This window comes from Limulus polyphemus, unplaced genomic scaffold, assembly GCF_000517525.1.
Source record: "Limulus polyphemus unplaced genomic scaffold, Limulus_polyphemus-2.1.2 Scaffold3600, whole genome shotgun sequence".
NCBI lineage: Eukaryota > Metazoa > Arthropoda > Merostomata > Xiphosura > Limulidae > Limulus > Limulus polyphemus.
Window position 1 is genome coordinate 6,421 of NW_013669210.1, and position 16,612 is coordinate 23,032.

Sequence of the window (16,612 nt, forward strand, 5' to 3'; positions counted from 1 at the left end):
CAGATGGGAATAGATCATTTCATGAAAAAAAAAAAAAAGGTAGATTTAAATTTTTGCATTTGTAAGCTCCTTTGCTGTTGTTACATTTAAATATTTGAACGTTTTTTTTTTTTTTCTGTCTCTTGAATGCACAACAAGTAACAGTAATTTGGGGTTTTGACAATTTGACTTGCAGTGCTTACTGTCATTTCTATCTGCTCAAAATGTTGTCACTACTAAAAATGTGTCCAGGCAACTTAATTATTTTGCCTTTAGAAAGAGGCTTATTATTATTGGATACATTATTTTTATCTGGAATGTAAAAAAATCTATTAGCCAGTGCCCAGACTACCAAATTTTGAGTTTGGGATACTGTGAATCCCATACGTACTAGCCTCAGACTGTTGTGGTTCTACTTCGATGAAATGAGTGCATGTGTATAAAATCCAATTGTACATTTAATTATTGACATTTACACAAATGTTTTATTTTTAATTTCAAATCATTAAATATCTGCTGTCGGTGAAATACAAGCCTGATATAAAAACACGTGTGTGACTCAGTTACATGCTTGTAAATTAAATATCCAATTATTTAGTTTAATATTTATGAGCTTTTCTAATCTATGTGAGTATTTTTTGCTATAACTGAAATAGTTTTTTCTTATGCAAAGTTTTACTGATATGAAATAAAACAGATAAAATGACTTGGACTGCCCACTCAGAACTTGAAGGCCTTTTTCCTACGTACTATGGAAAAGGGTGAGGTGTTCTGAATGCAGACTACCATTTAGTTGTATTGATTTCATTGTATGTGTAGACTGAATAACCTGCCCAGAGAATGTTTTATATATTCTAAATTAAATAATATATTCAATAATTCTGGTATATCAGTATTACATATGTAGTCTGTTTAACCTGCATGACATATATTGTAGTAACAAGTCTTATTTTTTTTAGTTTTGTAATACTATGAAATAAGTCATAAAATGAATATAGATATGTACATGTTTGTAATGTATAACTGAAAAAAAGGTTGGGCTTTTAGAATTTCAGTTTTGGTTAGTACTTTTCCTGTGTGCCTACTAGCCTGCAAAATATTTTACACCTCTGTTTCTTGGAGATTACATGACTTAAAAAATTCTTGGGGTTGTGAGAGACTTGGGGGTGTTGAAAGGTCCTACTAGGCAAGAAGCAAGTTATGTAAGACATTGTTCTTATCACTAAGGAAGGTATGGTTGGACACATGACTGTGTTATGTATTTAAAATTGTAACATTATTTTTAAATGTTTTTATTTAAAACAGTGGAAGAGTCAGTAGGAGTTGTGACCATCCTCGATTATAGGAAAGCTAACTTATAGAAAGATACTTTGAAAAAGAACACTTGTATTTTTAATCTAAGTGGAAAAACATTAATGGAGTTTGAAATGTTTCGAGCTATTCCTGTCAAATTAGCTGAGAAGAAATACATTCCTACCAAAATTATCTGTGTTCCAGTTTTAATAAATTAGAAATCTCTAGCTTACGGGACAATGAAATAAAAAATGAAGAAAGGTTTATTTAGGGCTAAGAGGGATTATTGAATTTGCTTACTAAAATCACTAAATTTTGCTCAGTTACAGGGCCATACAAAAGGTAGAGTGAGTGGTTCACCAATCTGTTGAGGGCATAAGTTTGTATCATTTAAGGCAAGGATAAATTAGTTTTGAGGAGGAGCGTTAAATTTTATCTTACACAGGGCACCATCAATAATTCATATAGCCCTGCATGGTTCTGTGCTTAATAAATTTAATTAAGAAAGAGGGCCATGGATAAATTGGTCCTTTGAAAGTCTTTTGTAACTTTACTATACAGGAAGCATATATTGTTAAAATGCTAAACAGTTTTTTCTCCTAGTGTTTTATTGAAAAGATTGGGGAAGAGATTTCCAAATAAACTGATTTATTTCAAGGTGGAAATAATTTTCCTTAAATTTTGTTTAAGTTGAAATAGCTGCTTTAGAAAAGCTTGAGAAACTTCTAGAAAATAAAGAAGGTTCATAGCAATGACAAATTTTGTTTAAAACCTTGAAGTAACTTGACAGAGTCAGTGTGGACTTGAATTATTATTTTTCCCAAAAGCTTTTGACACTGGGAAAATTAGTTATGAATGGAAGTTTTCTGATGTGTTTTCTATTTATAAGAAAAAGGAGAACCTTGCAGGATCTTGTAAACTATATGACTATCAGGCTCATGTTTGTTATTAGCAAGATGCTAGAATCTGATGTCATAAATCATTGAAGTTCTTGGAAAGTTGGCATTAAGTAATGATTCCCAGCATGGTTTTATTGCCTAACCAAATTATTTGAGATTTTTGAAGTGCCTTTGGGTTTTTTAACACCTTGAGTAATGTTGGGAAAAAAAAATTAAATAATAAGGTATTTTACTGTTGTTTAGTTAATAATTAGATTGATGTGAAATTCATGGAAAAATTAAGAAGTAGGTAAAAATTCTGAGCTGATACCTAAACTCTTGGTTCCTTCACACTTCTGCCTATGAGATTTTCATGGTACTAGCCTGGAATTACTTCCCATCTAAAAAACGTGATTAACATAAACGGAGATAGTGTATGATGTAATCATGACGATAGCCCTCCACCAATAGGAGGGTGCAGTAGCTTTCTCTAAGTATTTGTGCTTGAATTAACATTGTCATTTTATTCACCATTGTCTAGAATAAATGTGTTTCAATGATCATTTTTGTGACTGTAAGAATATGATTAGCTGTCTCTAGTGAAGGAGAACAGTAATTAACCATATGTGCACAGTAGAGGATCAAAGTGTGCATGCCATGACTTTTTACAGAGTGTTATTGAACATGGCATTATTTGTTTGATATAAGAGGTTATCAACTATTTATCTTAATTTACATTGCTCATTTAGTGACAGATCATAGTAGAGGAGAGTAAATACCAGATACAATGTACAGAGATGAAGTTAAAAGGTTATAGAGGTTATGCAAATACAATATGTTAATCCAATGGACAAAAATATTTTATTCTTCTCATGAACATCACTTTACACTCTGATTTGTTTGGGTCAGATTGACATTATCAATTCACACACAATCTTGAATAGAAATATATTGCAATACATCTGATTTTTGGTGCCAACAAACTTCTACATTTTACTAAGAGTAAATTTGGAATTATATATTTATATATTTATTCTCCAATATGGGACTGATCCCATGCACATTTGGTTAATAGCCATTTTTCTGACTAGAATATTAGCAGTCTTTAGTGAATTTGCTTTAGAGCTTTGTTGTTCATTAGTAGAGCTAACAAACTGGATAGTTAAATAGACAGTTTTCCAAATTTATTGATGATGAAGTGTTTGGCAAGCTGGATTATGTTAATTTTTGTATTTCAAGGACTTCACAGTCTTAGTGAATGGTGATAGAATGTAGAAGAAGTTTTGTATTGTACATGAATTATAAAAATTTGAGGATTTGTAAAGTAAGTAAGGAACATTGATTCACTCAAAAACCTTTTTCAGTTGTGCAAGAGAAAAAATGAGATCAGATCTTTTCTGGTGTTTTGATGTGTCGTGTGACTATGGCCAGTAGCTGTAGTAATAAGTTCAACTAGGCTATATTTTCCAAATATTTAATCTCATGCTAAGTATCATTGCACAGGAGTTTCATTAATAGAAAAGGATTGAAAACACTTGTTGAAAATTTCAAAGGTACAGAAATATTTACAAGAGAAATCTTGTCCATAAATATTAATTTATATGGTCATGAAAGTCTTTTTTTTTTTTAAGTCTCAGTGGGAAAAAACAAAGCTTTTACTTTGTTTTTAAATACTTTATGTTTTTAAAGGGATATCCAATGTGCAATGAAGAATTATTAGGAACTTGTTCACACTAGACAAAAATATGAAACCCTATAACCCAAATGTTTTGAAAGGTGGACCTTTCTTCATCAGGGGCAGACTAGGATGACTAAGTAATGTGAAATGTGGAGTTAAGATATGGTAAACTACCACGAAAACCTGAAAGTGTTTTTATTAGCTTTCAAAGGATTATTGCAGGTGTGACTCATTTCTGTTGTAAACAATAGAACAGGAAATGAGAATGTTGGATATAAAGAGGCTACATGGGTTTTATTAAAAAAAAATGCCAAGGGAAACTGTATTGGGTATCTATTGATGAAGTAAAGATGTGTTATGAAGATTGATTAACATGCAAATGTTAAATAGATAAAACAAAAAGATAAAAAATCAAATGTGGGAATATTATTATAAATTAGTAATAAATGTTAAGAAAGATTAGGAGCAGAATTTACAGCATACAGGAGAAAAACTTAGTCAGACAGAGAACTAATTAATGGTCTAAGTCTTGTTCATGCGAGTTGCTCTTCCTTGGCTTTGTTTCCATCTGAACAGTGGATAATATCATACTAAACCCATTCTTTTCATTCTCATTTTGTGACTGGTAATAATTGGGTTTCTTATTTACAGAAAATATATTTTGCATTGGAAATTAGCAAGAATATGGACAACTATAATGACATGAAAACAACATTTAGCTCTTGCTGAAATGGAACAGTTAAACCTCACTTGTTACTAGGTGACAATATAAAAAATATCCACGTGTGTATGTAAGCTGGCCAGATAAATGTTTATTTGTATTAAGGGTAAAACTGATGCCCCCTCCCTTGTGATATTGCAAATGCCTTCAAAACCATTTGATGCAAGTTATAAAATGTTTGATACTTTCATCTTTGTACTTAATCAAAGATCAGTTTTACTTATCTATGGTGTAAATGTCACATTCATTGCTTTTTTTTTGAGGTATACCATAGCACATGAGTTTTTTGGATTCTATATTTCTTTAAAATTGCAAATGCCAAGGAAGAAAGAGACTATGGAGGTATTTGTCCTTAGCCCTATTAAATATAGCAAACTTAAGTTTCTATCCTACTGTTCAGTGTTAGATTTTATCATTTTACTGAAGCATTGATACATTTTATATTTCAAAAAAATACCTAAATTTTTTTAATATGTCCATGTCAAATCTTTATATGTATATGTATATATATATACACACATACATACATACATACATACATGAAGGGCTGTAGCATATTTTTGAGCTGTAAAGTTAAGTTTCAAGAATAAATATTACTGGCCTAGACATCACCATTACCAAATGGCTTCTTCTGTCAGTTACAGCAACCTTTATGATAATGTTTTATGCACCATGTTGGACATGTGAAAAACAGATTGTCACTTATCAGAATTAAATTGTCACTTAACATTGCTACAATTTTATTTCTTGTATCTTGGAACTTATTATAGGTGATTTCATGAAACGGAACATATGCTCCACAATCAAGATGAAAAGTAAATACCTTTTACAGAATTACCTAGTTGCATATCTTTTAAACCTGCCATTCACAGTCATCTAAAAAAAAAAAAAGAAGTAACTGTCTTTTTTTTTTTTTTAAGTGTCAGTTTAAATATACTAGAACTTTATTATGCTTTGCCTTGCAAGACTGATCCAAACAGTGGCTCAGTGCTAAGTCTGACAGCTTATCATGCTAAACATTGGGTTTTGATACTCGTGGTAGGCATAGAAGAAATACTTTATTATGTAGTTTTGCATTTAACAATAAATAAACAAAAGCCATGTCTACTCTGGACAGAGTGATAAAGGCCCTAAACTTTGACAGTGATAGCTTTTGAGTAAGAGTTAAGAAAATGGTTGAGCTTTTATGACTTCATATTAAATAATCACCATTTTTGAATCAATTACATCAGGAATGAGTCTTGTTCTGAATGGTGTGTAGAAACACTGACAGCTAATTTACCTCTCCAGATACCAAATCTGAAGAAAAGTAAATTCTCAACAACATAGATTTTAGAAGTACTTGCATTTGCCTACCTCACATGTGCAGAAATGTTTTGGATCATACATATGTACATGGAAAGAACTCTCTTAGTTTAAAAGAATGATGATTAAGCATTCTATTCATGGAAGTTTGCATAAGTTTATCAAACATTAAAGAGAGATAAGTATACTGAGTAATTAAGTTTAGTATAAAAGCAAGGAAGATCTGTGTGCTAAAACATTTGTGTATAAACATCTGGAGAGATGGAATGATGACTCAAGAATTGGGGAGATTGTCTTCTTTGACATGATGGAAATGTATTTGTGGGTCATCTCTATTAAGTAAGGTAGCTTTTGTTCTTATTTTCTGTAGTGACTGAACAATCCTTTAGCATGGCAGACTACTTTAAAAAGGGTTTTTATGGTAGTTTATACAGCATACAATCTAAAGATTTTGGACAAAGAAACTTGGGTAGGAGGCTAAGTGTAAAAAGATGCATGTTTTACTTTGACTAGATGAATTCAGGGTGAGTTTATGCCTTTAAATAATTGGAGTCTTGTGATGAGATATCATCAAAGAAAATGAGGACAATGAGGAACCTGAATGATTGAAGGGATTATTGATAATAGGAAATACCAAAAAGTAGAGGAAGAAGAACCATGGCATGAACCAAAAACATTTAAAATTATATGAATTTTGTAATTCGCAGTGTATTAAGTTATATGAAAATAAATTGAATTATTTATGTTTAATAGTTAATGGGAATTTTTGCTGTAAAATTACCAGTAATTTAAGATATGGTAGTAATATCTGCACTACAGTGGTAATTTATTCTTTGTAGCATTTCTGTAAATATAAAATATTTTATCTTAAAGTACAATTAAAACACAATTATTAGTAGTTTAGTATTTATTCAAAATTATTACAGTTAGTATTTGCTGAAAGTAAACAATACAGATTTGAATGGTGATAAACTTTTCTTGGTTCATGGACTTTACAAGAGTATAAACAATTGTTGTTACTTTTTAAGCACCAATATACTATACTAAGCACAGTTGGCATTACTATTTTACAAAATAATCTTTCATTGCTTACTTTAACAATGGATCCCAGGGATTTTATTGCATTTCCTGAAATTTATTAGAATACAGATTATTTTATGATGAATTGTGTAGGGCAATTCTGAAAGAATGAAGTACATACGAAGATACAGTGACTTTTGTAGGGTTAGTGTGAGCAATTTTTAGTGTAAATTGGCTTCTGACCATTGGTTGTTTTAATGCAGTTTCACTGATGATACTGCTTTTCTTCAAAAATGTTTACATCAGTTTCCTAACTCTATACAAATGTCAGAAGCATTAATTTTGAAGCTGACTGTATGTACAAGGTTGTAAAATGCTTGGAATGTTGCTTGTTCATCAGGTGTGGTTGTGATCATGATGGAAGTAGGGTATGCTTGTTTTTCAGCAGATCTTGTTGTCCAAAAACTACATGTTAAGCCCATGAGGAAACTTTTGCAAATGGCAATAAGGAGGAATTTCCTTCTGATAGTCCTACCCATTTTGAAGACTTCTACTAAACTAATGTGATTTTCTCTGGTTAAGTCATAGATTGCACGTTAATGTAAGTATTTTAAAATCAACGTAGTAACTATGATTTATTATTTATTCTAAACAAAAACTGATTCAAAACTTGTTCTTCATTGCCAAACAAGTTATTAATCAATTGTAATTGCAACCAACTAGGCAATGACTTCATCTAATACTAAGATATTGTATAATAAGGCTTATTAAGAAATTAATGTATGTAAAGAACACACAGAATTCATTGCATAGATGACATTAGTATTTTAACAAAGTTATTTTCATTAGATATGTTTAGAAATTGCTCTTCATCAGGTGACAGTGCCTAAATTCGCCACTTTTATGAGTTTGGATATTTGTCTTATTTACCAATTATTTTACCTTCTTGCATAGTGTACCTTTTCTTCTATTACTTCTTCATAAAGACTTTCAAACCTCTTTTTAACTTTAAGTAATTTCTCTATGCTCTGAAGAAAGTAAATGGATGTAGTTGTAAGTATCCTGAATTTATTTCCTATTAAGTAACAAGTTATCACAAACTAGCGATTGTAGTACTAATGTTGTTAACCACTGCCTCTGGGTTGTTTTGTACAATATGAATCCCCCCCCCCCCCAATCTTCACTAGTAGGATGTTTTCCTGTTTGTAGACAGTGCTTGAAAGTAATTTTTTTTTGGACACTGGTTTGCCAGTTATTTTAAAAGTTTGTGGCAAAAGTGCCAGTCATGCTGGCGAGTCAGAGAAAGAATAACAACATTATCAATAATTTACAAAACAAATTTGTTTGCAGGTTGTGTTGACCTAGCTTGCAAATGTAATTAATTACGTCTTCCCTTTTCTCTCTTAAAATGTTTGTCAGTGAGGGTGAAATTCTGGTTTGCCGAATCATTGAGCAGACAACAACTACCTGTTGACTGCTTTTACAGTTTGCCATTTTACAGATTCTTCAGAGTTGTTGATAGTAAACCATATAAGCTGGTCAGTTGTATTTGTTTTATTCTCTTAATAGTGCTGAAGTTCACCTCTCAGCATGCAGTAGATATGAGGTAAGAGTTTCAGAGATGTACTGCTTTCAGAATGTTCTTAGTCTCCTTTTCCTGCATTGTCCTGTCTTGCATGTTGTCACACAGGTAGTGAATGACTGCCAGCAAACACAACCAGTTTTCTTGATGTATGTATTCATCTCTTCTCACTCTTCTGGACAGCCTATGTGACACAGCCACAATTCTGTAAAACTGTGCTGAAATGAACAGTGAGAGGTTGAAATTGTTCTGTACCATAAAGACTTTTGGTAAGGCAGAAAATTTTGATCATACATGCTTGTTAGTATAAAATTTCTCTCAGCAAAGTCACCTGTATTTAGTATTTGTCCAATGCATCTTTGATAACTAATAACAAAAATCTTTTTGTCTTCTGCTTGATCTGATTTAGTTTTTACATTGTTTTGTGAGTGACACTTCAATTAGCTGTTCTTACATGTATATCAGAGCTCCGTTTCCATGGGATCTTCCTCATCTTAAATGAAAAGAAACGTGGTCTCTGCACTTAGTAGTTTAGCTAAGGAACTGAGGATAGTGATGTCATTTTGTTGAAACAATAAGAAAACTTTACTGATTTCTCTGAACATGTCCTGAGGTAGAAAAAATAATTTTAAACTCTTGAGTTTTTTGAGAAGTTCACACACACACACACACACACACACACACACACACACACACACACACACACACACACACACACACACACACACACACACACACACACACACACACACACACACACACACACACACACACACTACTGCCGTGTTTTTGCCAGGCTTTTCATTGTCCTAAGAAACATTTTCAATGTGCAAAATTATAATTACATATACATGCATATAATTTAAAGACAACGAGGAACCTGTTGGTCCATACAGGCCGTCCCATCCACTAAACTATAATTTAAAATGAAATTAAAACATTCAGAGCAAGCCCTTATCATTCAAATATTTATTAAGCCTTCTTTTAAACTCAATTAAATTCACTGCATCCATTACAACCAAAAGTAACCCATTTACAAAAGGCTAACTACCCTGTTTGAAAAAATATAGCTGTCTTAGCTGAAGATGACTCCTACCCTAGTCCTATTCCATCCATTAAACTTAAAAAATAAAAATATGCAAAGCCATTCCTTATCATTCAAGTATTTATCAAGCTTTCCCTTTAATTAAATGAATCCACCACATCTGAAGGCAACCTATTCCAAAGACCAACCACCCTGTTACAAAAATCAAGCTGTCTTAGCTGAAGATGACTCCTACCCTGGCAAAATTTATATTGTATCCCCTAGTCCTACCATTCTCACCACTAAGTGCATAAAATGCTGATGCATTATCACTATCAATTCCCTTAACAATACTAAAGACCTTTAATTGTTTCTTTCTTTTTTAAAGAAAAATAATTTTGGAAATCTTAACCTGTCATCCTGTGAACCCTTTCCATCTATTGAATGTCCTTTTAAAGGTAAATAGCCCAAGACTGAATACAATACTCCAAATGTGGCTATTTATTAAGAAGTGTGGAAAGAGTAAATTGCTTATGCTGTAACTGTTTTGTTTCATTGGCTCTTCTGGACTTAAAGAAGCCATCTTCTATTTTTTTGCTGCCTCATTTAAAATTTTTGGAGATAAAGTAGACAGATGTCAGGATGTAAACTACCATACTTGTATATGACAGTTTAATTTCTTTCTTTCTTCAGGGCAAATTCAATCTTTTGGGCTTTGCAATGTATTTGAACAATCCATGATACATCTGCTGTTAACAGTTTGCCCACATCACATCTAATGCTGAAATTGACACTTGTACCAGCCACTCCTAAGCATACCAACATGGATTTATATTCATAAGACAATAAACTACAATCTTGGAAAGCTATCTTCTGTGCTTTTAAAACATACCAACATGGATTTATATTCATCAGGCAATAAACTACAATCTTGAAAAGCTATCTCCTGTGCTTTCAGAATACTAACATATTTTTTTTTTTTTACATTCAAAAGTTTGAGATATGCAATGAGAGGATAAAAGTATTTTCCAGACATGCACAATTTCTGTGTCGGTTCTTTCTGTGCTACAATCAGTCACCGAGGAAACGATTTCAACTGCATGCAATTGTTGTTACTTGCAATTCATTTAGAAGAGTATCAGAAATTTCACTGACAAATATCTAATATGTATATGCTTTATCATTGTAGTAGGTTTTGCCCATTGAGTTGCCTTTGGCTACCTGCAATTCTTTTGGTTTTTGGAAATCAATAAATGATAACTTCTTATTGATGATTTGTAGGCTTTCCTGAAAAAAATTTCAACTTTTATATAACTGCCAAGAATACCAGATTTCTTTTTTTTTAGACATCTTTCCATATGTATTGGTTCATTTATCTTTTTAGCTTTCTGTACATGGTGAGCAGTAAGTGCACTTGTGTATCTGACTTCATGTGATGTTTTACTGAGTTCCTTTTAATATTTTTGGTACAATAGTATACTGTGCTGTTTTGGTCAGACATTATTAATATAATTGGCACGAGTATGTAGCTTGTTTGGTTTTGTTATATTGCAGCCAATCAGTTTTCCACTCTGCAACCCATTTGTAGACAGTTTTTGTACAGTAGGAAGCTTCTATCCCTTTTTTAGTAGCTGTTGAGGGATGGCATTCTGTCTGAAACTGAAAAACCCAAAACAGTTTCTGAAGCTATAACTGACAGTGGTGTTGGTTCATCAGGTGTTGATTGATGTTTGGAGCACTGGGAGAAGTTAATTCAACTTAATGAAGAAATGGTAAAATAGAGTGAATGAATTACAAAATTTAATACAATATAAACATGATATAGGAATGGACTTGGTCAGAACTGTATTAAACAGTCAGAAATAAACCTAAGGTATATATATATTTGTTTTTTTTATGGCAGGATTTTTCCATCAGCTGAAAGCCGCAATGCCTCAAGCGTGGACTTCACACTTGATTCGTTATTTAATACAATATAAACATGATATAGGAATGGACTTGGTCAGAACTCTGTTAAACAGTCAGAAATAAACCTACGCTATATATATACTTGTTTTTTGTGGCAGGATTTTTCCATCAGCTGAAAGCCGCAATGCCTCAAGCGTGGACTTCACACTTGAGTCGTTTTTTTCTTTCCAAGAGATCGAGTACATTATTCTTAGGAAACCAAGCGAAACAAACTATTCATGAGTTGCGTGCTATTCCAAAGGCCAATTTATACAAGTCAACTCGTAAACCATACAAAATTTGCCTCTCGGAAACAGACTTTTAGCAGATATAATTAGTCTGGAGACACGAGTTATTATTTCAAAAACGTCTCGTGTTTCAATTTCTCTCACAAAAACACATACTGTGTAGCTTTGCGTTTAACTATAAACAAAAACAAATGGCGGTGGTGCCAAAAGCACCCCACTATTCTTTTACTTCCTTAAGTAACTAAATTGTCTACTTTGTATAAATAAGCTTTTAAAATAGTGCCCATTACTGCGTGAAGTACATATATATAATTTGATATAGTGTGTGTGTGTGTGTGTGTTGTTATTTACGTTAGTTTTTGAAATTTTGTTTTTAAACTATTATTAAGATGCAAAATAGTTCCTTTTATCTTAATATATTTATTTTTTATTAGTGCCAGAACGTTTATTGATATATATCTAACCAGTTTTAATTTCTTTCATATTCATTAAAATATTTATTACTATATAATATTTTTTTTGCTGACTGAAGTAGTCGACTTCCTTCTGTCAACCATACGAACACAACAAGACGGAAAATTTTATCGGTGATGTTACTAACTTCAATTTTCAAAATGGCGTCACTGGTACCGTAGTCGGATGGCGTACGTTATTTTATGAAGAATATTTTAAGTCAAGATCGGTTGATATTTATTAGTCATGGTTCGTTTCTTGTGTTTGCCTTTTGAGTGCATGAAACATAACGGTAAATAAAAATCATATGAATAGTTTGCCGTCTCACTCAATCACAGCCTACCGTACTTGCTAATAATAATAATATATCAAATTTGAAATCTATGTTTGGATAGAATTGTGTTTGCAGTAAGCTTTTCTTTTTACATTTCTACTTTTGGTTTATGATTAATCTGAATATTCATAATATTACCTGTATTAACTGGAAAACAATAGCAATTACAGAGATTGCATACCCCCGCCCCGCAGCTCCTTTTCGTGATTGCATGCGTTTATATTGGATAACGTCAAATTTCACCTTCGAAAACTCAAAATCTTTCTCGTATCCAGAATGATCAACGATCTGGATCATTTTTATAGTGTGGTGAGGAGTCGCAGCCTTAATGTGCCCATGAAATCTGGTACAAATCCGATTACACTTTACAAGAATTATTAGCCCAAAACCATGAAAATGCCCCATCTCCCCATGCTTCAAAGTTATCGAAAATCCGGATTTAGATCCGGACTACATTTGGAGAGGACTGACCTATACGGATTTCCCATTTTATGTAAAATTTATGTGCACGTCGGTCTATTAGTTTTAGAGATACGCACGTGCAAGCAGACACGCGCACGCACGCACAACACAACACACGGAACCGATTGCAATACCCTCGGAGGGGGGGGGGGTAAAAAAATGAAAGAAATGCCAGTGCTCCTGTATGGTCACTGACCAAATACTAGAACTATTGCATTTTCCCATCTAGCTACTGTTTGTTTGGAGTGTACTAAGACTGGCAAGAGATTAATACATTATTAGAAGTTTATTGTACTTTCAATTAGGTGACAATTTTCCAAAAACTGGATAAATTATATGGCCCACCACTTCAATAGACATATATTTGTATATGTAGATATAAAACTGATTGTACAACCAACACAAGTATTACTAGTTTATAATTGTCTTACTGAACTACAACTATATTAATTAATTACATTTTACTATGAAAAAAAAATTCTGTGCAGAAGAAAAGTACAATTTTCTTGATAGGCAAAACAAAAGATAATCCAATTTTAGCCATAATTACATTTTTGGAAAACTAATAATAAAGATAAAAACATTTAGATAGTTTTGGCATATAGCCAAGTTTAATTGATTAAGAGGTGAAATTTCCTTAACATTGCATTCACATTTTGGTTTTATGATTATAAAGATAATCCAAAGTTTTAAATTATATTTTATTGTACAGTTTCACAATGCATACAGTGCTGTTCAGTGAAGTATGGATTATGTGATGCTAGGCTTGTCATGAAAAAATGTTGCTGGTTAGAAATATAGGTTTTAAAGCACTGTTGTGTATTTCAGGTTTTGCAATGCTAGATTTGACTCATTGATGTACCTGGGATATTAGAGGTTGCTACATATGTGAGTGATAATGACTTCTTTAAATGAAACAACAGTTTTATGTCGAACCAGGGCTCAGGATTTGAGGAGTGTGAAAAAGCTTAATTGCTGGTAAGTTTGAGTAGCTGTTTGAATGAATTTTATTATTTAAAACATATTTCAATTTTAATTTGAGAGGAATGCAAACTGCACTACTACTTATTTTGGGGGAATTAAATATCATTGATGGACAAAATATGAAACTAGAATCTTTTGACTATATAATTTGTGAAAAGTGAATGTTATAGTTACTTTTTGAGTGTAATGTTCATACCAGAATCAGTTTTTTAAAAGTTTTGTAAACATGTTGACCATCTGCCTTATCCAAAGTATCTGGTCACTAATCATAATCTTGTAGAAATCACAGAACAACATAAAAAGTCTCATAGATGGTGAAAAGACCAAAATTCAGCACAAAGTAATTGAGAAATTTTTATCCTATCCATCCTCTTGGAAAATTTTTTAAATTTCTTAGCTATAAGAGATCAGAATATTTTTCCATAAGATAATACTTTCACCCATAGGATAATACTAGTAGTCCTGCTCTGAACTCTTTTCAACTAACTCAATATCCTTTCTTATAAAAGACCAAAATTGTGCACAATATTTTAATTGAGGCTTAACTAGTGATTTGTATCACTAAGCATTGTAGTGCTTAGTATGTGGGGATGGGTTGAGAAAAACATGGCTTCCACATTCAATCTATTACTCTATGATGCTTACAAATAAATGCTAAAGTTGAGTTATAGCCATATTTTGAGAACTTATATGCCATTACTGAAAGTTTCACAGCTTGTGTAACGGTAATATAATTTTGTTCTTCTACACGTATTTTTGTGGAGAAATGATAAAAAGGAAAAGTACTACTTAGCAGTGAGTTTAGTTTATAAGCATATATTTTTTTCTGTTTCATAAATGACAGTTTCATTTCTAGTCGCTAGATGGCAGCACAAACAGTTCTTATATAATGCCTGTTTGTCACTTTTCATTGCTCAAACATATCATCTGCCAAAACAATTTCAGTAAAAATAAATAAATAAAGAATAATCTAAATTAATATTCAAGGTATGAAGAAGATAAAGTATCTATGCAAATTATATGTTAAGATGTCTGAGTTTAAAAACACCAGTTTCTTAATTACCCAAACAATACATTATATAAGTTTACTTTTCATGAAATTTTCAGTGGGGCTGAGCATGGCAGCTGTGTGATATCATACTTTAAAGCCTGAGATCTATATGATGTCCTCCCTATTAATTGATGCAACCCTAGCATGTGGTGGAGTCATAACTAGAAGAGAATTGTTTTTGCTTTACTTCTTTAGTTACTGTTTTATGTTTTTAGAAAAATAAGTTTAAGAACTTATTTCAAAATAGCAATAAGCTATGTACATATATAATGTATAATAATTGAAATGTGATTGTATTTTACAAAATACTAGTCTACTAAAACATAGCCAAGACAAGTTACTTTGTGCAGATCAAAGGTCAGTTTTATGTTATTTGAGACAGTAACATGAGTGCATGTGAGCCGTGTCATTGTAACTTTTCTATTATTAGCAAGGCACGGGTGAAAGGTCAATATAATAAAAAGAACAAATATATATAAATGTATAATGTTATGAGATTTAAGTTATTTAGTCTAAACATTTATGTTTTCGTGTTATAATTTGTGTTCATTTTACAATAAATAGGCATAATTTATATTTATTTCCTAATGCTTTATGGTGATTGTGAGATTGGTGAAATCTACCAAACCCTTACAGAGATTAATTGCTGAAAATAACAGATAAAATATAAACTTTTTCTTAAGAAACATTTGATGACTATCTGGACATTATAAAGATTTAGGCTGTGAAATTTAAAAATTTTCTGATGCATAAAAGTATTTATAATCTTAAAATGAAAATTACTTTGCATGATAGATAGGCAACATGTGAAAAGAAAAAGAAAGGCTGTTTTAAACAGGTGATCCAAATCATGATAATCCAACTGCATTACCTTGTACTTCTATAATTAAAGGTCATTTACCAAATATTTGTCTATTCTGTAGTATCTCAACATCCTAAATACAGCTAATGAAAGTTTAATATAAATAAGAAAAAAATGTGTACAAGCATTGACCCTTGAGACTCATCACTAGGTAAAAAAAAAAAAGAGAAGTCCAGTGTGAATAGACTCTATTTGTAACAATGTTTTGTATTTTGTTACTCAGTCACCCTTCAATCCAATTAACTAGTATTTACCAATACCAACTTATACATAATTCTCTTAACAGAAATCGTATCTTCAAATAAAAAAAAAAAAGCAAGGCAAGATTTCCTGTTAGTGAATCCATGTTTCCTTTTTTTTTTATGATATCATGTTTGACTACGTGATTTTTGCAAAGCTTCTTTTATCACACTCCAGGGCTGTACTGATCAATGATGGTGCCTTGTGTAAGATACAAATTCTGCATGCCTTTTCAAGAAAATCTAATTTAATGCCATCAAAGATGCAAACTTGTGTCCCCTACAGCATTGGCACTCTGTGCAGATGCTCTACCTTTGGTACATTGTTGTCACTTTCTAGAATTTTTTTTCAGTTACAGAAGTAAGACTAAATTATTATAATTGCTAGGGCAAGTATTATCACTCTTTTTAAAGTAGAAATAATAATGTTAGGAAGTCTTCAAAAAAAAAAATGTAGTAACCCCCTGTGTTTCCTCTACACGCCAACATAGTGAAGAAACAGGACATCGACCTATGCTATCCAATTTTTCTGTCCTCTGCAAGTCTAATACT

At 31.9% G+C, this 16,612-nt stretch overlaps 1 protein-coding gene across 3 annotated transcripts in view; it reads left to right on the plus strand.

The window, feature by feature from the left end:
- LOC106469663 overlaps positions 1 to 16,612 on the plus strand; it is a 51,978-nt gene that overhangs the window by 3,735 nt on the left and 31,631 nt on the right. For all 3 annotated transcript variants that reach the window (XR_002612888.1, XM_013930163.2, XM_022398235.1), the window contains exon 2: positions 13,753 to 13,902. Coding sequence is in view for 2 of the 3 variants with exons in the window: in XM_013930163.2 (XP_013785617.1) it covers positions 13,823 to 13,902 (80 nt within the window). In the remaining variant the exon portion in view is untranslated. The remainder of the gene's footprint in view (positions 1 to 13,752; positions 13,903 to 16,612) is intronic.